General features: G+C 50.4%; 1 protein-coding gene across 1 annotated transcript; it reads left to right on the top strand.

Annotated features, from left to right (window-relative positions):
- The first annotated feature begins 2,990 nt into the window (after positions 1-2,990).
- Positions 2,991-23,333, top strand: C10H3orf70 (chromosome 10 C3orf70 homolog). The gene is made up of 2 exons (XM_066556432.1): positions 2,991-3,189; positions 20,269-23,333. Exons 1-2 carry the CDS (start codon positions 3,015-3,017, stop codon positions 20,820-20,822), a joined length of 729 nt encoding a protein of 242 aa, XP_066412529.1. The 5' UTR covers positions 2,991-3,014; the 3' UTR covers positions 20,823-23,333.
- Positions 23,334-23,353: the final 20 nt, after the last annotated feature.

The raw sequence follows: 23,353 nt of genomic DNA on the forward strand, positions 1-23,353 counted from the left end.
CAGCTCTGCACACTTGCTGCATGTCTGACTATTCCAAGCTATCCATGAGCCGAGGTTATACAGTTCTTTGGCATGGTGAGGCTTTGGTGACACACAATGTGAGCTGGCTCCAGTCCATCCTTAATCCTTGGGCCCTGCTTTTGCTTTCATGTGGTGTCTGGCTGCATGTCTGTGCTTTCTGCACAGCAGGATGCTTGCTTTCAATCTGAGGAGATTCGGTGTCAGCCCTGCAAGTACCCGTGGCCTCTCTCATGCAGCTGCAGGATTGTTGGATATCTTTAATTAAGTCAGTGAACTCTGCCAGTGCAGCAGATGCCTCCATTAACTGCTCAGCCACAGGCATTGTGCAAAACAGTAGCGAATGGGAGTGCACCAAAGGGGAGGATTGCCTTAGCTTTGATCAGAGTCCCCTGCAGCACTGGCCCTTCAAAGGGAGGCAGAGAGCTCCCTGCCTGAGGCTGCTCAGGAGTGCAATCCTGCAGCACACGCCCAAATTGGATGGGGCACTTGGGTCTTGCCAGAAACACCTACCCTCTCTTTCTGTAACCCACACTTGACCTTCCTTCTTTATTTCTTTTGAACAGAAAGTGATCTGACAGCCCAGGCTGGTTTGAGAGCAATTCTGGAGGTGAGACAGTGCTGGAGAGGAAGGATTTCGTGCCAGCAGGTAGAAGTGCCAGTTCTCCTTGGGCCAGGGTTCTCTTGGGAGCTGAGCTGCATCCCTCGTCTGCTGCTGGCAGGCTCCAGGGAACAGGGGGACATCAGGACAGTGTCAAAGAAACACCTGGATGTGCAATCAGTTTCTCCTCTGCTTCAAACAGCTGAGCAAGGTCCTAAATGTTTGTAGATTTCAGTGGGATTTCTGCAAAACAAAGGCAGATAAGCCTCCAGGAGTGTAAGAATACTCTCTTTCCAGTGTAATTTAAAATGTAATTTAAAATTCATTTAAATTGAGACATTTAAAATGTACAGGGCTGTGAAGGTCTCCCACTCCTAGTGACCAGTGCCAAGGTTCAAAGCTTGGCACTGGTCACTAGGCTCAAAACCCCTGCTCAGTGCAACTGGGCACCCATCTCCTCCCAGATAGGCTGAGTTTAATGGTGTAGCCATCCCAGATCTGAGAAGGTGAGGGCACAGCTGGGACACAGTCATGTAGCGCTGAGGAGGGGAGCATGGATGAGCAGGAAGGGCCAGCAGCACTGCAGAGACCAGGTCTGCACTGCAAGTCAGGCATCACAGTCAGAGCTGGTTCAAAGTCTCAGTGCAACTCTGTGCTCTGCAGTTATGACCCATATCCCTTGGTCTGACACATAAAGTGTGGAGCTGATCACAGCCAGACAACAACTTGCCTGTTCTTAAACCTTTCTTATTGGCAAGAACCAAATGGTCCTCTCAGCACACCCTCAGGAGAGTGTACAGGATGGGGACACCTCTGGGATCTATCCAAGGACAGATGCCATATGAACTGTCTGGGAATATTCTGGAGAACACAGAAAAATAAGTATGTTTTGACTATTTCTGACATAGAGCTATTGGGTATTGTACAAAGATAAGAGACTATGGAAATGACCGTTTGGTTTCTGTTCTAACAGAAAGCTGACTTCAACTCCCAGTGCTGAACAGAGCAGCAATAAAACTGCAACTTTCTTTCAGACATAGCAGGGAAACAAGTCCACCACCACACTTAGGAAACAAATGATGTAGCCAGGGCTCAAGATAAATCCAAACTTGAATTTTGGCCTAAAGATGTAATTATTGGAAATTAACAATACACTTTCATATGTTTATTAACCAAAATTATATCTACTGATTATTTTACAAAATGAAAGACAAATTTTATCAGGTTTTTTTAAAATCACTGTGTGCTTAGAAATTAGATTAAGTTCTGAATTAGATTAAGTAGCATGATGAAAAAAAAAACAACTAAAACCTGCCTGTGCTGTGGGCCACGTGTGCAAGCAGCTCAGTGTTCTGTTCCATTGGCTCTGGCACTGCAGGGGTGATCTGTGTCCACCTGTCTCAGACTTGCAAAGAGCTGCACGCTCGGAGCGCCCCAGATCGCTGCTTGTAATCGGGGCTGCTTGCCTGCTGCCCACACTCCCCGGAGGCTGCTGTGCAGTGCCAGAGTGCCCGGATCCCATTTATCAATCCGCTGGTGTCTGGACAGGAGCTCCACATGGCCGCGGGAGTGCTCGGGGCAGCCTGGCAGCCGGCCCACAGCCCCGCTGGGAGCCGGGCTTACTCTCCCGGGGCTGGTGGCCGCTCCTGCCCGTGCGCTCCGGCCGCTGCGAGCGCCTTGGGAAAGCAGGGAAATCTCACAGCGGCCCTCAGCTGCCGGCAGCGCCCTCGGGCACCGTCCCGGGCTCAGCCCGCTGCGCAGAGCAGCCCGCGGGTCACCCTCCCACCCAGCGAGGGGACAGAGCTACGAGGGGACAGCCATCGAGGGGTACGGCCATGAGGGGCACAGCCATGAGGGGCACGGCCATGAGGGGCACAGCCATCGAGGGACACAGCCGTGAGGTGTACGGCCATGAAGGGCACAGATATGAGGGGACAGCCATCGAGGGGCACGGCCATGAGGGGCACGGCCATGAGGGGCACAGCTATGAGGGGTACGGCCATGAGGGGCACAGCCATCGAGGGGCACAGCCATGAGGGGTACGGCCATCGCGGGACACAGCTAAGAGGGGCCACGGTCACCGCAGGGCATGGCCATCGAGGGACAGAGCCATCGGAAGGTATGGCGATCGGGGGACAGCGCCACCGGGTGCTGCAGCCATTGGGGTACCGCGGGCGGTGCTGAGGAACCGGGGCGGGGCAGGGCGGGGCGAGGCGGGCGGCCGGGCCCTGCCCGCGGCGCTGCCCCCGCGGCGCTGGGCGGGCGGGCGGTCCCCGCTGCGGCTCGGCGCCTTCTCCTCCTCCTTCTCCTCCTCCTCGTCCTCAACCTCCTCCTCCTCCTTCTCCTCCTCCTCTGGCCGCTGCGGCGCGGGGGCTGCGGGCGGAGCGGCGGCGCCATGAGCGGGGCGGCGGCGGCGAAGAGCGAGAAGCTGGACGAGGCTCAGGCGCTCGCCCGCAGCTGCGCGGGCAGACCCGACTTCCAGCCCTGCGACGGGCTCTCGCTCTGCGCCACCCACAGCCACGGCCGCTGCTTCCGCCTGCACTGGTGCTGCCACCTGGGATGGTGCCACTGTGAGTGAGGGGGCGAGGGAGCGGGCGGGGGGTGCGCGATCCCGGCCGTCCCGAATGCCCTGTCGGTCCCCGCGCACTGCTTCACCGCCCGTCCCGTTCTGTCCGTCCCGTCCCGTGGCCAGGAGCAGCCCGCTCCCGGAGCTGTCCGTGCCCAGGCGGCCCCAGTGGGACCCTGACCTCGGGTGCTGCTTCCGTAGGAGCGACAGCGGCGATGCCCAGAGAGTTCTCTCGGGGCCTGGAGTCCCAGTGCCCCTCTCCCCCTGAGCCGGCCGGAGGGTGGGCTGTGGCACCACTGTCCTTCATTCTCGGTGCTAATGGTTTTCTTTTTACAAGCGTAAACCCCTTTGAGCAGAGAGGTAACTGCTTTAGGCTATATATAGCAGATAGCTTCAAAATCCAGTATTGAGCCAACTCTGGTGAAAAGGCTCCCAACGACTTCAATATCAGTATTCAAGATCCTGATGTATCTAATCATGGAGGCTGAGATTGAACTGTGGATGTCCAAACATAATTTGATGAATAATTAATCACGTAGAGCCTTGAACAGTAGGCTTTCCCAGCAGCGTGTTGATGCGAGGTCAGGAGATGGTGATGGAGAATTGTACTTGGGTCGTGTTGTGTTCTGGAGATCTTAAAGCTTGGATGGTCAAGGTTAACACTGGACCCTTATGTGAGGGTTACTCAGTGCTGCTGAAGGTGTCCCTTGGACTCCTGATATCCCATTCTGGTTTTAAATCCATTGCCATCTCTCCTTGCAATTTAGTCACCTTCACGGATTCCCCTTCACACAGACTTTTTGCAAATTTTGTTTCACAGGGAAAGGGGGCTGCCCCAAAAGCTAGCTTTTGTTTGGCAAACTTCTATATCAATTAAATATGCATTTCAGGAATTTTGCTTTGATTTGGGATTCTTTTGAAAGCAGTTCAGGACAAAAGGTTTTCTTCTGTTTGTGCCCTGAGTACTGTGTGGCACAGCTGACTGTGTGAGAAGGTGCCATAGCCACCTGTTGCACGGGGACAGGGACACTGGTGTTTCATCAGTAACACAAAGGTTATGACATAGATTCTTCCCAACATTTCCCTGGCCTCAGTTATTTGTGGCCACCATCAAGATATAAAAGATTATGAGTGCTCTGGATCAGAGCTCAAAGTGGTGCTTATAAACTTGAGATGTCACCCAAAATCATCTGGGAATGATGATTTTGGGATGGGGAAGTCAAACGTGGAACTAGGAACACCCAGAGAAGCGATTGCAGAGAGGAGTCTGGGGATTAGGATGGATCACAAACTGCCTGTGCCTCAGCAGCAGGAGGGCTGTGTGGCAGAAAAGCCAAACCCAGAACACCAGCCTTCGCTTTGGGATGCATTACCAGGAGCATGGCAAGTGTGCAATTTAATTAGTCTCTTCAGCTCAGTGATGAGGAAACCAGACTTTGAGTGTTGCACTTTATAGAGCTGTAGGAGAACTGGGGAGGAGATCACAGAGATCAGCTTAGAAAAATATGCTTTACAAGGGGGTGCAAAAGAAAGGGTTGTATGGGCTGTAAAAGATTGAGGGAGGGAGAAAGGAAGGGCTGATGAGTTTTGCAAAGTGTAAGGTGGCCTTGCAGAGCAGTTGTGTTCGAGTCCTCCTCTGCGCAGAGGTGGCAGATAACCAGGTGTCTCTTACCTGTGACCAGGAGAGTTCAGGTTTGGATATGGGAAAATATCATAACTAGAAAGAGAAACGCATCAGGGGAACAGAGTACTCGAGAAGGTGAAGAGTCATGGTCCTTCAGGGAAGGCTTAGACTGGTGTCTCTTTGGCATTACATGGAGCTGCTTCCCTCTTGGAAAGACCACTTGAGATCCCATCCAGCCCTTTGCTCTGTCTGGCAATTATAAGATTTAAAAGTTGTTATAGCATTTGCAAGAAGTACAGACCTCCTTCTCAATTCCTCCTTTATGGCTAAGGAAAAGTTGAGATAGTTTTGCCTCAAGAAACCAGGATTTTAAATGGAGGATTTTAAAGAAAGTCACACACTTCACTGTCTTGTTTAATCTTCTGAAAGCCATGGTGAAGCGCGCTCCCTTCTTGCCCCTCATTTCCTAATGCAAATTTCAGAGCTAAGGATCTCTTTGTATCCTGTTCCTGTGGAATTAGTTGAGTTGGACTTAAAAGGGGTAAGAATGAGGTCTATAATGGGAAATTGTATAGAGGTCAGAGATGTAATTAAACAGTATTGGGAGTTACCTTGCATAAACGCAGTGCTGTAATACTGACTTGGGAATCCTCAGAGGGTTCTTGAAAGTGCTTTTCTGTGACTCTTAAGAGCTGTATTGGGGAACAGGAAACTCTACATCAATTAAAAGGGCCATTGAAGTATTATTTTCCATCAGTGGCCAAGGTCCTCGAGAATGTCAACTCAGTTAAAGTGCACTTACACTGAGAAATTACAAAAACTCACCATGCCATGATGAGTAGATTGTCTCCTCATGTGTATTCAGGATCGCATCTGCTTACTTCAGTGACAGGAGCAATTTAGCGTTGCAGAGCCACTTGGCTATGGAAGGAATAATTGAGAAAGGACCCAGCCTGAATTCCCAAAGCCCTTGTGGTTGGCATGCTCGGAAGTGAGCAGTACTGGAGGCGCTCTCTTTACTGCCGATGTTTCTCTGTCCGTAAAATGGCAATAATAGCTGCCAGGGAGATCAGAGACTGACTGGTGTATCCAAACAGCTCTGAGAGCCTCAGCTGCCCTGGGTGCCTGTATGACTTGTGTGTCTAAGCCTGGAGTTCATTTTAGGTCCTTTTCAGTCTGTTCTGGGCTTGGTGAGGAGCAGATTTCCCAGTGTGGTGTTTCTCTAATGCGCTCCCGTGCGTGGGGAGCTCTGAACCCAGGTACAGCCTCCATAAGAGGTGCATGAAAAACGTGCAGGATGGGTGTGCCTGGGGGGGCTGGGATGGGAGGGTGCTGGGGTGCCTTGGGTGTCATTGGAGCTGCTGGGCTCTGCCCAGGGGTGCAGGGACACCTCATCCCTGCTGCTGTACTGTCCTCAACACCCCTCCCCTGGGTGCTGCCAGGTGGCTGTGCTGACTCCAGTCTCCATGTGGAAGCAGGATGAGGGCTCAAGCCTCGGAGTCCTTTTCCCAGCAGGGAAGAAGGTGTTGGCCCAGGAGGTGTTTTTTACCTCAGCCCCTGTGTTTGACCCACTACACATTTCTCCTGCTTGCTCTATGTGCTGCACGCATTCCCTTTGCCAGGGTGGCAGCCCTCTGTTCACCTTCCTCCCCTCTGACAGCCTTGGGAGGTTTTGTTTATTAGATGCAAGCTGAGAGCCTTAAATTACTCTGATCTACTTTTTCCAGAGCCAGAGAAAACATGCCAGAGGCAGGTCTGCAGCAAGGTGCCTGCCTCCCTTTCCTCACCTCGGGATTTCCACTGCAGCTGTGATTTGCACTGATGCTGGCTGTGAGGCTGCTGGCTCTGAACTGGTACCTGCTTATGTCAAAAAGGATCAGATCCTCAGGGTTACATCTGTCCTGACCTGACAGCAGGACTTTGACTTTTGCTAATTTTACTTCCTAAGAATTAACTGTGAGAGAAGGCACCATGCTTGATACAATTAAGAGCATTCTCTTGCAACTGGGTTCATTTGTAATCTGAATATCTTGCATTCTGTTAACCACCCTGCAAACCCCTCGGTACATTATGCTGCAATTATCAATAATACATGATGAATCGTGGTTCCACAGCAGTTGCATCAATAGACAGTAATTGTGCCACCTTGTATTAGCCTTTCTATGCTTTTTCCCCCCCTGATTCAGCATCAAAAGAGCAAGCTTTTAGCTCCTTAAAGCCTCTTGCATATCTTATATTGAAAAGTAAATGCAGCAAATAAATTTCAGTACCACCACTTTTACAGGTTCAGCTGTTTAGAACCTTTACAAGAAAACAAACCAAGCATGGGGAAAGTGTGAAATCTCCATTGGGGGGCGAGGAAGGGAACATATTGCTAGGCTCAGGCAAGGAACAAGATCGTGGTGGCAGGAAAGGTTTTTAAAAATGCACCTGCTCCCCCTCCCTTGCAGTTTGCTGGGTGGTGGATAGCACTTGCAGGTGTGCCTTGGATTAGTTTCCCACTCCCTGGTGTGCATCACAAATTATGCCACTGCTCAGCTGGAGTCTGCAGCCAGACCTGGCAGGTTCTGCATGAGGTCAGGCAGGCCTGGCAAGAGATCCAAGGAAATGTCATTTTTCAGCTAAGAGGAGAAAATGGGTTTGTGTGATGGGTGGCATGCTACAAAGGGCATGTTTGTTGGGTGGTTTTGGGGAGAAGGGCTTCTCTAAATTTGGTCAGGCTAGCAATATTCTGGGAATATAGAACCAGAGTACATTTACATTTTGTTGTTCACCTGAACAGGCAGCCCAGGGTTTCTCTTGGCTCTCAGAGCTCCATTGCTTCCTCTCAGTGTCTGAGGGCACCCAGCAGAGGCACAGTCCCTGTGACTGGGGTCTCATCAGTCCCAGCTGTGTGCTGGCCAGGGGAGGGGGCTGTCCCTTATCCATTGCCCACAGCTGCAGCCAGGGAATGAGCCAAATCAGCACAGTCACTGCACCTGGGTGTGCTCTGAGCTGATACTGCTCCTCACATTCTCCTCTGCTTGAATCACTAGTGCCTTTCTTTTATAACATTTTGAAATGAAGGCATTTGTTGTCTGTCGCACAAAGCTGGTGAAAGTTCTCTGTCAAGGCCATCCTTGATTAAACCTCTTCCAGGGAGCTGATGTGGTGTGTGTCCATGGCAGCTCCTGCCTGCTCTCTGGCAGGTACACACCTGGCCCAGGTGCAGGCATTTTCCCCTGCCACACAGTGATGTGGGCAGCATTTCAGGATCTCTGTGCACACCAGCAGCATTTCCAAGGTGTCTCTGCCCCTCTCCAGCGACAGAAGCCATCAGCAGGGGCTCTGACAATCTCCCAAGCCCATGTAATTATTCAGACCCCAGTCTGCCTGTGGGAATTGTGAGGAGGGAATCAGTGAGGGAGCCCTGCTTTGCTGTGACAGAGCTGGTAAGTGAGCTGAGATGGTATGGGGAGGAATTCAGGTGCATCCTGATAGGGCTTGGGGGTCTAAAGAGGAGCTGTGCCCGCCTGCAGCCAGTGTCTGTCGATCCCTGCGTGTTAGAGGAGCAGCCACAGCCCTGGGGTGCTCTGCAGCACAGCATGCACTGTACATCTCCAAAAGCCTTGCTCTTATTCCAGTGGGTTTTCCTCATGTTGGCTTTTGGTGGCTGTAAAACTCGTTTCCACACCCAGGAGGGAGCAGAAGGGCAGCAGTGTTCTGTGTGTCCCTGAGTGCAGATGGTGATGTGTGCTGGAAGCAGCCAGCCTGGCAGTGGGGAGGGCAACTTGAATTTCCAGCAGTTCTGTTCCACAGGGCAAAACTACATCCTGATGACCAATTTGTTGGATAAACAGGGAAAGGGACTTGTAAAATGCTTATGTCTGAAATTCTGTGTATTTCGAGGAGCTCATACATTTTTCTTCATGGAAAACTCTTGTTTAAAGTGTAATGGAGTAGTGGGGCTAGGAGCAGTAGGGCTGGGAATTCCCAGAAAACACAGCTTGGTCTAGAGGGAGAATGACACAAATCCTGGGACAAATAGGCATTTTTAATTTACTTCTGCTGTGAAAAGGATTTGAACATTCATCCTGTTAAGTCCATGTATGGACGGGATGTTTGTGCACAGAGCAAGGCATTATGCTGAGTGCCAGGCAGGAGCTGCAGAAAGGTGGATGTTGCAGCTCGTAATGGGAAAAGACTTTTAATGAGGATTTGTTGCCTGTGGCTGTGCAAGATCTTCTCTTCACCTGTATTTTGAAGAGCTATGATATTCCAGCTTCGTTTCACTAAGCTGTACACAACCAAGGAAAGAACGTCAGCTTAATATATTCTGATATTCTGAAGTGTTACTCTAAGGGAAAACACTGCCAGTTTTTATGGGTGCACCATTCCAGACCTGGATGGGATTTTGTTCCTCAGGTTTTAGTTATGATCTGGAAATCACAGTATGAATGTACCCTTGATAAGAGAACTCACATGTGTTGATTCCTTGTACCCTGTGGGAATGTCAGCACCTCTGGAAGAACCTGCTGCCATTCATTTTGAATCCTTACTATAATGTTTAGAGACATGCCTGTTCTGTCATTATTAACAAAGGTGCAGATATCACTTAACAGAATTAGACCACTGGAAAATCTCTGAATTCAGGCTACTTTCTTAATGTGTCTCATAGGACTAACTCTTGTACAGCTCATGAGAGATTGAACAGAAATCACTGTACTTCTTTCTCCAAAAGTCAAAGAAAAAGGGACCTGTGTACCAAAACACTTCCTGCCAGCCAAAATCTCTTTGTCATGCATGACTATGAGGCTGTTTTGTAATCTGTCTGTCCACCTGAGAGGCATAATTCACAAAGAATTTTATCTGCTTGCCCCAAATTCAATGATTTGCTGGTAAGAGCCTCTGAGAGTGGCAGATAACTGACACCCTTCCTCTGTAGCTGCTTGAAGGGTTAAGTGCTGATTTTGAGAAACCTGAAAGGACAAGGCTGGGGATGTTTCCTACCAGAGCAAGTTCTTCTGAAGAAAAAGTTCATTAATCTTGTCTCTCTTCAGCTGGTGGGGTTGTCTGTGAATGCAGGGTGTCCTCAACCCTGCATGGTGAGGGCTGGCCCTGTGCTTCTGCTGGTGAGAGGCTGCTGGCACTTTTGTCACTGCAGAGGAACAGGCTAAAGATAAAACCTGCATGGAGCACTGTGCCTGTGGCGAGCATGTGGCTTCCTTCCTGGACTCTGCAGGTGAGGGAATCTGTTTGCCAGCCTGGTCTGTGAGCCTGCTTAATGCCAGTGCCCAATGCAAAAGTGCCTGCTGTCACATCCTTCCCCTTGTGGCTCTTGATGGATGTTTCATGGGTCTTAACTGGCAGCCTGTGGTCATAGCCTTGCATTGTCCCATGAGACTGAGTCACAAGATTGTCCTGGCTGTGACTTCCATCCTGCAGGTCTGCAGAGCTCACACTGCTCAGCTCTGCTGGAAGCACTGAAGGGGCCTCTCAGGTGCTTGGCACAGGACCTCCAATTTCCTGGCAGCACCTGTGTGCTCATCAGGAACACGTTTTGTCACCGCTCGTGTTGCTGCACCAGTAGAGCCGGCCTTGTAGAGCAGGGGCATCTTGGGGTGTTCTTATGTAATGGCTCTCGATTTAACAGTGCTGCTGTACACTTCATGACTCACTGCCAGCCTTGGTAACTTATTTCTGCACACTGGTGAGGCTCTACTAGGAATTTGTGTTTCTGTAAAGGATAAAAAACAAAATGCTTTACTCACAAACAGTGTAAGATGTTCCCAAACTCCCGAGAGCTGTGACAGTGTGGGCTTAGCTGCTGATGGATAGCACAGGCTTATACTAATGCAAAAGCTGGTTGACAGTAGATTGGATTCCAGGTAGAGCATCTCTCTCTCTGCATATAAAGTGACCCTGGTTTAATGTGTTGTGGTTTTTCTTCCAGCACCTCTATGAATTTATCTGCCCACAAGATACAGAGTATGTTTTCATAATGGCTTTGATTCTTCCACTAATCAATTTTTATGTAGTGACTGATCACAGAACTCAAGAAGTGCAGTTTGTGCCATTTGGAGATGTTTTTGCCAATAGTTGAGCATATTCACATAGAGGGAAGTCAAAAACCTACTGGGAAAGTGAAAACCGATTGCTTGGCAACTGGGTCTTGTTTTTAACATAGCCATACTTTAATTTAGGCCATGTAACAGTTGGAATTTATATGTAACCTACGTTGTAAAACAATTTCAGCAAGAGGCATGCATTTGTATTCTTGTTCTCACTGGTGGCTGCGGAGCTCGAGAGCCCACACGTCTGCTCTCGAAGCTGCTTGTTTGGCTGTGTGCTTGCACCCAGCCCTGAAATGACTCCCTGCTGTGCCAGGCTCTGTCTGTCCCTCTCCCTGCCACACATCATGCTGGTGCTCACCTGTAACTGTTGCAGGCAGGGTGCTTGGCTGCTCCTTGCTGTGTAGCTGCCTGGTTGGATTTCAGTGCTTTCCCGAGCCCCACTCCAGGTGTTTGCACTCCCTCACTCACTCCCTCCTTCCCCTGGTCCCTGGTGAAAGGTTGTGGCAGCATCAGGTGTGCCAGGGTGGGCTGACCAGCTCTTGCAGCCTTCCTGCAGTCCACCAGCATTAGCCCAGCTGTGGGCAGGGCAGGTGGAAGGAGACACTCACCTTTTGCCTTGTTTTTCCTCCCTGTGCCACTAGACCTTGATCTGCTGGCACAGGAGCCATTCTGCAGCTGGTCCTGTGGGATCTTGCCTCTCTGGATGTGAAGCTGGGGGCAATGCTCTCATCTCTGCCAGCACTGGCTCACAGCAGAGAGCTGTTTGTGCTCCCAGCTGTGCTGTCCAGGTGCTCCAAGTCACTTGCATGCAGTGGCACTGTGTGACACAATGGCTCAATGTGATATCCACCTGCTTCACCTCCAGTGCTGGTACTTGGGCTTCTGTGTGTTGATGCAGAGCATTGCTGGATCCCATACCCCTCCAAGGGGAGCATTGGTGCCCATACTTGCACTCCTCAGCTCCAGGTGGTGATGTGTTTTGTGCACAAGCAGGGAGAGCAGTCATTTAAAACCCCCAGAAATGGGTTCTCTAGAGGCTTGTGACAGAAATAGCTTGGTTTGAATGGCATGTGAATGGAGATGTGTGTGAGGCACCAGGAACAGCACAGGGTTAACAGAGTGTGTTGGGAATAAGGACCCTGCTCCCAGCACTGGAGCTGGAGAACGTGGGGTTGTCCAGCCTGAGGGCACCTGCTCCCACACAGCAACTGCACAGATGATGTGTCAGCAGATCCTGGGCTCTGGCCACAGGGAGGGATCAGCACAGGTACAGCACATCCCATGGGCCATTGTTTCTCAGGAAAACATTGTGGCTACAGAGATGTGTCTGTTCCAAGCTGTGAGTCCCAGCCTCCTGCCCCAGCTGTCCCCTGTGGGTGCAGAGCGCAGGTCTTTAGAGAGGGCTTTTCCTTCAAGGACATGGTGAGCTGTTGTGCTTTTTTAAGAATTCCCAAGAAAGCGTTCCATCGTATGCAGAGGCTCAGGGTGCCCCCTGCAGCACATACCACACACCTGAAGACAGCTGGATCTTGTGTCTCCAGTCCCTTTGATTTCCAGGCAATGCCATGGACTTCTGGGTAGTTTGACATGGAGCTGTGCTTATGTTGCTTTGGTTCCCTGTCAGTACACTGACTGGCTGCATGGAAACCATGGGCTGCTGAAGCTTGAGCAGATGGTGCTCAGGGATGGGGTTGTAGAATAAATATTTAGCACTAAGCCATTTTTTGCTATTTTCTCTACTGAATTTTAAAAATATCTAGTGTAACTTGGGGGATAAAATTTCTCAGGGGAATGTGTAAGAAGTGGCTGTTCTGGCCTTTGGGGGTGGGTTTGGAAGGGATGTTGGAAGATGAAAATCCTTGGATTCAGAGCTTGGGTAGTGTTGCCCAGCTGCTGTGCTGGCAGAGGTAACCAGGGCTGTGCCACATTTTCCATGCCTGAGTTTCTGTGTTTCTGGAACCCAGCATGGCACTGGGGTTAGTAGCACCTGTGGTATGGGTATCTCCAGCTACTGAAAGGAAAGAGCTCCTCCAGAACACACACGTGGTGTGTGCTGCTGCTCACTGCCTCGTTGGGCGCTGGTATTCTGTTCCCTTAGAATGGTTAGTGAGCAAATACGGCCCCTTTAAGAGGGTTTATGGCTGCATCTCTCAAGCCTTCAGGGTTGCTTTTTCTTTAAGTCCAGTAAATCCATGTAAGCAATGAGAGTAAAGAGCAGGGATGATGGAGGAAGCTCCAGGGTCTGTTTGCATTTAAGCGTTACCTGCTCTTAAGCTGATGTGCACAGAAACTCCTCAAAGGCTTAGACAGCTCACAGCATGTACTGTCATGATCCTTTTTGTATTTAAAACAGATCAAGACAAAAGGGCATTAAAATACAAATTTGATGAGGAAAAACTTCCTGATTTTTCCCCGTCTCTGCTGGTTTCCTGTGAAAAGCGTTGAGTCAGGGGCTGGCACAGCTGTCTGGCTGTACAGCAGGGAGGGAACACCTCCACAGGAGAGAGCTGGCAGCTGTATGGAATTGCTCCTAGGCAGCCACTGCCAAAACATTGCTGGGCTGGTTCTTCCCTGTGCTTGGATGGGGTCTGGAATGGGATGGATTAATTAGTGCTCAGACAGAGGTGCTTCTGTGAGAAGGAGCTGTTTGCAGTGATACATTTCTGTTAGGGCAGAACCTGCCAGCCCTTCCTGCTGCACTTCCAGCCTGCTCTGGTCCTGGTGTGTGGCTGCTTCTTCTGTTGTTCCTTTGCTGAGTTGATTTGTGCCCTTGGAGTCTCTTCTCTGATCCCTTACTGGGCCTTCTATTTCTGCCAGAATTCCTGCAGGTATGCGGAATGTTCTGTTTGCATTCCCCCCACTAGAAATTTGTTTGAGCAATCTCAGTGCTTTTTCAAAGTTGTTTGGACAAAGTGCAAGGCAGAAATATCACTTGCACTGAGGTGCTGCATATCTTTATCTACAAGGCTTCTTCAAGGTGGACAATCATTTCAGTTATGCCTTATTATAACCTTATTATAATGGCCCAGTTCAGCTCTACTTGAGCCTGTCAATCTGGCAGTGCCTCAGTGTCCTGAAATGTTTTCCATTTCCTCTGGTGGCTCATTCCACATCTTTTGTTCACCATGCAGCCCATGAGGATTTGCTGGGTATGACATGATGTCTATTCCATACATCACAAAGAAGTGCAGACTGGGCGAGCAATGAAGTTCTTCACCATGTGCCATCTGTAAATGTGCTCTGGATTTCTCCTTCCATTTGTTCTCACCCCTCTGGAAAAGTTACAAGTTACTCTAAGTATGGTTTGGAGTTGTGATAGTCCTTGACAAGTATTTATGGTTAGGGCAAGCTTTGTTTGCAAGAGTTTGTGGTTCCAAGCTGTGCATGTAACTGGAGAGAGAAGGAGGAGAGGCAGAGCAGTTATTCTGTCCACTGTTCAGCTGGAGGGCCATGACCCCAGGTGGGTACTCAGCCTAACATCCCACTTCCCAATGGAATTCCACTCTGCTGGGCACTTGGCAACAAACAGGTGTGATGGGCACCTCCAGCAGGCTGAGGATGCTGAGTGCCCTTCATAAACCTGTCCAGGATGTGCAGGGAGCTTTGCCTTAGGCTGGGAAGGAGGAAACCCTCCCTTGCTCCAAGGTTCTGCTGTGCCAGCCGTGAATCCTACCTGGTTCCTTCCCATGCCCTCTGGCTGGGCTGGCAAACCTGTGCCATCCACTGCCCTGGGGGGCCCTGGAAGCCCAGCTGGATGTGACAACTTCTGCACTGTCCTGGGGCCACTGTGCCAGCACTGGCAGCAGGGCACCACTCCCACTCAGAGCTGTCACCACCTGCCAGAGAGCTGCACATCCACCTGGTGCTTCCCCAGAGCCAGACTTGGCTCTCCTGCCCCACCCAGGAGATGTGGAACAAATGCTGCTGGAAGAGCACTCGGTTGCTCTCTGTCTCTTGTGTGAGCAAAGCCAGTGCTCGAGCAGCTCATCTCCAAGGTTTCCAGACCCAGAACAGCTGTGCAGGGAGCTCTCCTTGGAATAATGCAGATCCCCTCCAAGGCAGTGCTGTCTCCTGTCACACATGCATTATGAATGCTTCCTTTGCCTTCAGTCCTTCAGAGCTGTGTGGTATTTTAATTAGAGGGTTTTATGTTCTTCATAGTGGGACCAATTCCCCTCCTGTGTGAGCTGGATTTTTTGGCAGAGTCACGAGAGGCAATAGCAAAGTCTGGCACAGCTGGAGTGAGAATCCCATTGGACTTCCCAAGGGGGGATTACTGGTGCTGTTACACAGGTGTATGTTCAGGGAGCACCAAGTCACCAGTATCTGGGTTGCAGCTCTCTGCTGGTGCACAGGACACATTCCTCCACACCCTCACTGGGGGCCCGTGCAGCCATGGACTGTGCCTGGGGTCACAGCTCCAGCCCCTCTGGAGCATCCACCACAGCCAAAGGTACAGAGATTCCCCTGGGATCAGAGCCAGCTCACCTCTGCCTGGGACTTCCACAAGTGCTCAGCCCACACAGAAGCAGCTCCTAACCTGAGCCAGGTCATGTTCAATAGCTGCCAAGTACCAGGTCTTTGTTAACCTTGCTGATTTTTGGAGATAGATGAGCTGGCAGATGGGAGGCTGTAGAAATATTTGTTCCAGCAGCTGCAGGGGGAAGAATACATATGAAAAAAAGCTTTTATCTTTCAGTTAATAGATGTCTAAATGCCTTGCATGTGAACAAATATCCATGGTATGTATTGCTGACTTAGACTCGTAAAATCCACAGCTCTCTCTTACCATTTTCTGAAGTGCAGTGTGATTCATGGTGTTAGTTATTAGGACTAAGTCCTTTTGAGAGGGTAAGATTTGAGAATTTGTTCTAGGAAAACCTCCCTCCTGAAAGCTGGACTTTTTTTTTTTCAAATATGTGAAGCACATTAATGAGTGTTAGAGGTAAACCAGAATGCTGGGATGGACGGAAGTGGAAAAGAAAATTTTCCAGCCACACCTCTGCTTATTTCATGGTTAAGTTATTTCATATTAGCCACAGAAATTGCTGCTGTTTTGTGTCTCTTTGGTGAAGATGCATGCCGACTGCCCAGTTAGCAAAAAATCAGAGAGAAATGACCTCGTGGCTTGTTTCTCAAAGCTTGATTTGGGGTTGTGGAAGCAGGAGGCTCTATAATACAGCTTCCAGTCAATCAGTCACATAGTTCTGCTTATTAGTGCCATGAACATAAAAAATTTTCCAAGTTGCACGAGTTTGCTGGAGATGCGCAGGTGATGGTAGAGCTCCCTGCTTTGCTGGATCCTGCCTTAGCCTGCTGGCAGTCTCACTGGAGGCATGGATCCAAGGCTTTGGGGAACAGCATCCATCCAATCTGGCAATAGAAATCCTATTTCTGTGCACAGAGCAACAGGGAGATGAGCACTGGCCAGCACTCACTTCTTGGACATAGTTGAATAGTTGTTCTGCAGTTGAGTGTTGGCTGTAGCATGTGCCAGGTCCCTGAGGATTTGGTTTGTGTGCTGGCACAAGGGCGAGCTGAAGAAACGGAGAAACAATTGTCCCTTTCTTGTTGTGCACAGGCTGCTGTCACTTTGAGGGGTCAGACAGAAGAGCAGTGTTGGTGGGGGATAATGCCCTGAGCACAGAGCAAGCTCAGGAGGACAAATAGTTAAGTGTAGCCTACAGACCTGTTTCTGGGGTCTCTCGTTTCACCATCTCACCTGTCAGCCAGTGGCTGTCAGGGACATCCAAGACTTACCATGGCAGTCATTCTGGCAGAGCCTGCTTTCACACTTTTTCCTGGAGGGGAGCAGGTTCTTGTTTCCCCTGAGCCCTTTTGCCACAGTGGAGGAAGTGCAGAGCCAGAACTGTGACACCTCTTCACAGCAGCTCCTAAAGTGCACAAGAACTTCCCAAACTTCTGCAAATGCAGCACATTTCTTTTCACAGGATTTGGAGTTTGATTTTTAGACGTGTTTGACACGAGCAGTATTTTTCCTTCACCACCTTCCACATGGGCAGTGGTGGGGAAGTGACCCAGGAAACAACTTCAGATGTGGTGTCTTGTGTGGCATCTGAATTTGTGCAGAACACTGTCATTTACAGGAGTGTTCATCAGCACAGTGCAGTCACAGAGTTCTTCAACCGACTTGGAATAAATAGGCAATAAGTTCTGAGCTAGTGTATTAGATGGGATGGAGCAGAATAGGTGCTCAAAGTACTGTTTTATCACAGACTGTTGCCAGCTGTTCAGAGTCAGCAAAAATATTGCTGTTGATTTCCACAAGTATTTGATCAGATTGAGATGGATTGTAAGAGAACCTGGGGACTTGTGCTTCTAGGGGCATTTCTAATGAAAAAAACTGGCAATCCTTCAAGGTGCAGGGGTGGGGGGCAATCTTATTTCTAATTTCTGCATTTATTTTTCATAGGCTGCATCCTGGCTGATGAGTTTCCATGCATTATGTAGAGTGAGGGGTGGTAACAGAGGCTGTAAGCTCAGCATTGCCCACGATCCAGTCTGACAGTCCCAGTTCTGAGCACCTGGTCATGTTTTGAAACAAGTTTAATCTGTTAAAAATTCCCTCTAAAACCACCTAAGACTTGACAAACTTGTACCAGAATTCTAAAGAAATGTAGAAATCAGTTAAGGTAGAAAATTCTCTTTGCTGTGTGTTGGCTGGTTCCTGCTTTACCCTGGCAGAGCTTGTCCTTGGAACGTGAGGAACGTTTCAGCCCCTGTGAGGCCGCACAGACAGGCTCTGAAATCCTGTGCTCTTTGCTCCTGCTCTGGAATTAGTGCCAGCAGGGCAGTCCTGAGACATGCAGGGAGCTGCTGTGTGTGGCTGCAGTAGAGAAACAACCAGCTGAGCTCCCAGCAACTCCGTGGCTGACCTGGCCACCGCTCTTCTTCTTTTCCCAAAAGGGGAAAAACAAACACCAAAAAAGTCAAACTGAGGAGTCTGCTTTACCATTCCATGCCCATGCTGTAAGCTTCCTTGGCTTAAATACATTACTTTCTATTCCCAACATCCCTCAGCCTTCTGCCAGGACATGGTGACTGTTTTAAATGGAAAAACAGAGTCCTGTTGTACAGAGACCTTTTTTCTTCATCCTGGTAAAATCTTCACTGGACCCTTCCTTGGACTCTTCAAATAGAGGCAGCACAGAATTGAGTTGAAGAAATGTTTTTCACCAGTATCTGGTTGTATTTTATCATTGGTTGTCAAAGGAGCCCACACAGAAGCCCTCCAAATCAATGGATAAATAGAGCATTGTGGTTTCAGGCAAGGGCAGGCTGCACTTCAGTTTCCATGAGTTGAATTTATCAGACACTATCCCAGCCAGCAGCACAGTAATCATCAGCTGTGGGGCTTTGCAAGGGCAGTGGCATATTTAATGTTCACTAATTTCACAGAAGGATTTCTGGGAAGCAGCAGATGGCAGGAAGCCGTGGGCTGCTGCTGTGGCTGTGAGGGTGAGGAGCTTCCCAGGGAAGTTCTGTCCACAAGATTTGAGACACCTCTGAGGGGACCCCATTGCTCAGAGATGCCAGAACCAAGGATCTGTGCTGGAGGAGTGAGAGCTGTGCTCTGCCTGTGGCTGGAGCATGCAGCTGCTGGATGCCAACATTCATTCCTCTGAGTCACAGCAGGTTTAGGAGCTACACCATGGTGCAGAGATGGCAAGTGGAGAGGATGGCTTTGTGTTTTCTGTCACCCAGCCATAAGCAGACAGGGGAAAAGCTTGATTTCTTGTCACTGAGCTTCCCCGTGGCTCTGTCAGCAGTTACCATTGCACAGATCGTAGGGAGAAAACATTGGATGAGGTATTCGAGGGGAGCTGGTCAAAGCTGTTCACACACTTCCTTCTGCTGCCAGCTCTGTCTGCGCTCTCCTCCCATGGCACACGGGTGGGCTTTTCCCTCGCCCTGCCTGGAGCCTCTCCCACGCTCCAGGAGCTCTTCCTTCGGTTCCGTGGCCTTTCAGCTGTACTCCCTATCCTTGGGCTACAGGGATTGGAAATCCCAGCCGACTTTCACATGACCCGTTTCCCTTGCAGCAGCACTGCGGGGTGGGAAGGGCCTTCCCGGTGCTCGAGGTTGCCGGGGACGTCCCGGAGCTGGCAGAGCACAGGCTGTGCGTGGGCCCCGGAGCGCCGGCAGCACCCGCGGCTGCCGAGAGCCGACAGAGCTCCTCCGGGGCTGGGGGTGTTTCCCGGCCCCAGGGGGATTCTCTGCTGCGGAAAAACTTTGCAGGGAGAGCGAGCCCTGCCCTGGGGCTTACAGCAACCTGGTCTAGTAGGAGGTGTCCCTGCCCACGGCAGGGGGATGGGAACTCCGCGGTCTTTAAGGTCCTTCCCAAGGCGAGCCATTCTGCGATGTTCCAAAGGAATGGGTAATTCAGGGAGAAAGACTGCATCTGCCTGTGAGCTGGAAACACACCAGCACTCTGCCTTCCTTTCTGCCCCTCACCTGGAGAGCTCCAGGCACCCACACAGCCCCTCCATGCTTTGGTGCATTTGCTGCCTGTGCAAAGTAGGATCTGCAGCGCGTGCAGCAAAACTCTTCCGACAGCCCCACTATTCACAAGGCTTCTGAAAATTTGTGCTTTCCCAGTGGATGAGCCCCTGGGGAGACATGAATCTTTCAGAGCCTTCATGCAAATAAAATGCAGCATTTTACAGTCTTAGGCATAGCCTCGGGTTTCTCAGTTTTTCCTGACATAGTCCCAATTTTCTGCTCTCTTATTTATTTCTGTTAGTGAAGATGTTCAGTTCACACTTTGTTCTGCTCAATATAACCAACATAATCCTATTTTCTTACTACTTAACCAGATAATCAAGATGCCAAAAGCTTGGAAATTCCCTTATTTTCTGCCTTAATATTCTAATTGTAGTTATATATGAACTTCTGGTTTATAATATGGAAAAACACGATTTAGTCCCCAAAAACAAAGAACGTGGAGTCACGGACAAGGAGACTCACTGGAATAATAGGAACATAATAAAATTTTGATCATTGTAGCAAAGATGTAAGCTAGAACTTGCATGTTATGTTCAGTTGGGGGAAAAAAGCCTCTGAGAATCTTGTCCGTTTTCTTTCTCCTAGAAGGCAGGGTGGGCAGACTTGGCATCTTTCCCACTTCATGGCTATGGAGTTGTGCCCTGGAGTTAATTGTCCAGAGTTAGTCATGTCCTACAGCAGTCCTCGAGGCAGGGTAAGGGAGGGGAGCAGCACTGGGGTACAGGAGGTTGTGATTACCTGCAGCATTAGGTGTCAGAGGATCCATACCTGAGAGGCCACGAGAGAAGCAGCAGCTGCTGGTGGTGTCCAAGGGCGTCAACGTCATCGCTTTTGTCCAACCTCAAAGACCTTTAAACGCCGCTCCTGTGTGTCCCCACAGGTAAATACGTCTACCAGCCCATGACCCCCGTGGAGCAGCTCCCCAGCACTGAGATCCCCGTCCGGCCCCGGGAGTCCCCCAACACCATCCAGATCTCGGTGTCGCTCACCGAGCACTTCCTCAAGTTCGCTCCCGCCTTCCAGCCGCCGCTGCCGCCCGAGGCGCCGCAATTCTGCACCATCGCCGACCTCTTCATTGACAACTACCGCGTCAAGTGCATCAACGGCAAGATGTGCTACGTGCAGCGCCAGCCGCCCGCCCCGCACAGGGCAAAGCCCGACGAGGGCTCCGTCCGCAACGCCTTAATCACAAAGGAGAGCAATACACCAAAACCAGAGCACTGCTCGTCCCCGTCCAGCTCTGAGGACTCTGGCATCAACGCGGTGGGGGTTCACTACATGGAGTCGTGTGACGAGGACACGGAGGGGGTGGCCGAGCTGAGCTCAGAGGAAGATTACAGCCCGGATAGCAGCTGGGAGCCGGACGAATGCCCGCTCCTGTCACCCTCGCAGTGCGAGATGGAAGTGATTGAGACTATAGAAACCACTGTGTGACCACACAAGTCGGCATCGGCTCAGTCCACTTCCTTCTCAGTAATGTTGCTTTTGTAGTATTTCTATTTTCTGTTTTTTCTGACAATCCCTTTTTTCCAGTGCACTTGATATTTCAGATTCCTGTCATGGGAGCGCGGTCACAGGACTTACACATGGTGAACTAGCAGCAGCCTGAGCAATTTTAACACGTTCTCAGCCTGATCAGCTCTCCCACGTCTGCACGTAAGGTAGTGACAAATCTTAAGACTTTTCTAGCAGAAATAGGCCCTTTTGTTGGTCTGGGTTACCCCACACACAACTTCTCACACGAGGACGTGCCACTTGAGATGTTTCCACCTGTCAGGTTGTTGGCAGGGGTCCCTCAGAGCATGGGGGGTGCACGCCTGGAGCAGCAAACCAAGGTGCCCTTAGTCTTTCTCAAACAGCTACACGAGGCTCCTCCTCGTCCAGCCCCTTCCCTAGTGCTGGTGCAACCTTCTCCGAGGCTGTCGGCACCAAGCTTCCAGCAGGTTGGAATGGCAAGCTAGAGAATGCACAAAGTGCCTCCAACTTTTCTCCAGGCTATGCACCAAGCAGCTGCTGAGGTAGGCCAGGTTCTGAAATCTCCTGAGAAGGCAGGTCTTGCTCTGGAGGGGGATGAGTTACCTGAACCCACATGGTCCCTTTTCTCTGCCTGGGTCTTGGGAAGGGGGTCTGGCTTTTGCAGGCGGGCAGGAGGGGGAGCAGGCAGAGGTGGGGCATGGCCATCTAACCAATACCACACTGGACTGGGGAGTACCAGGACAGGCGAAGGAAGCGACTACCTCCGAACACCCGCCCTCGGCTCCGCCTCTGCCTCCTCCTGGGCTCTTTGGTGCCGGACACTCAGGACCAAATGGCCTCAGGGCCTGCATTTGCCTGAAGAATAACAAAGTTTAAACAAAAAGTATTTTACCAGCCACACCACTGTGTCGGCAGAGCTTGGGGACAGTGTGGAGATGCCCCTGGGAGGTGGCCCACGGTCTCAGTGGCATGTGAGCTTGTTAAAATAGAGCCTAAGGTCATCCTAGTGGAGAGAGGAGGCTTTGGCTCCAGCTCCATCACTCCCAGTCCAGGAGCAGGTTCAGAGCAGGGGTCCCTCACCCAGCTGGTAGTGGAGCTGTTTCACAGGAGGTTCAGTTTCAGCCCTGCTTGAAGGAAACAAAAATGTCACTCAGATTCCAGCCAGCTCCATGGAGCTGAAGCCAGTAACTCCTGTGTTCCTGCAGCGGTACTGCCGTTCTTTGTGTAGTTGCTGTTTGCGTTTCAGAAGTCCCTGGTGAATCCAAGGCTGTAAAAACGTGTACAGTTAGTGACTGATCCTAGATTATAGTCTGTGGTAGAGGGTGGCTCATCTCTCACTGTAATCCTGACAATGTATTCCCAATTTTATACACTTTGTAATCAGTATCTTTAGAAGACATTTAGGCAACAGTGTGTGTCTGTGCACATGCGCATCTAGGAGTTTCCATGGGTGGATATAAAGTAATCCTGTACTTTTTAGACTAAGACTTTCAGACAAAAATAATAGGTTTTATAGTTTTGATGACTTACATAAAAATGTGCAATGCTTGTGAAATGAGGAACTTGGGCCATTGCATGAACAGATACATTCTCACAAGGCACCTGAAAGTACTCTGTTTTTCTGAGGGCATTTAACAAAGGCTGTAGTAAAACTAAATAGGATTTATTTTGTTTTTAGGGGCGGGGTTGTCTTTCTTGGCTAACTACAGTTTCTAACAACATTTTTGGTGTCTTTGGACCATTCAGACACGTTCCATAGGTAGAAGGAAACATTATGTATAAACCTACAGCATTTATTCATATTTAACCTTTCAATTGTAACCTGAGTGGAGAGCTGAATGAGCTCACTCTCATGCCTGGCCTCTGAGCTTTCCTCCCAGAAAGAGGAAGGCTCTTACTCCCCTGGGAATGGCTTCTCCTTCCTAGGCAGGAAGGGTGGGCTGGCGCAGCACGGCCTTTCCCGAGGGCAGGGAGCTCCTCACCAGTTCTCCCTGGGGCACCAAGGGCAGGGAACGTGAGCAGGACGCCCCTGCCCAGCACAGCTCACCTTGTTTGCAGGCAAGCAGGAGCTGCAGCCCTGCCCAGGCACAGGCTGGGAGCACGGTGACCTCGGGGGGTGCTGGTGGCAGAGACTCCACAGGGCCCACAGGGTCCCGTCCCTATTCTTTCTTAACTGTAAGTAATTAGCAATACCCACAAGCTGTGAGTGTCTCCTACCCAGGATTTGTTCAGATGTCTTAAGCACAATAAGCTGCCTCTTCCTTCTGTTGTTCCTGGAAACGTCAGCGGCGCTCTGGGGAGTGCCGGGGCTGCTGGAGAGCGCTCGGGCAGGGCCCAGCCACGGGGATCTCCTGCTCCATCACACACCCGGCTCCTTCCTTTGCACAAACATGCCCTGGGCTGGCTGCTCCCCCTGCCAGGGAGAGGTGTGTGTATATTTCCTATTGAATAAAATACTGAACAACTGGCTTTCTGCTTGTCCTAACTGC

Source organism: Molothrus aeneus, chromosome 10 (assembly GCF_037042795.1).
Source record: "Molothrus aeneus isolate 106 chromosome 10, BPBGC_Maene_1.0, whole genome shotgun sequence".
Taxonomy (NCBI): Eukaryota; Metazoa; Chordata; class Aves; order Passeriformes; family Icteridae; genus Molothrus; species Molothrus aeneus.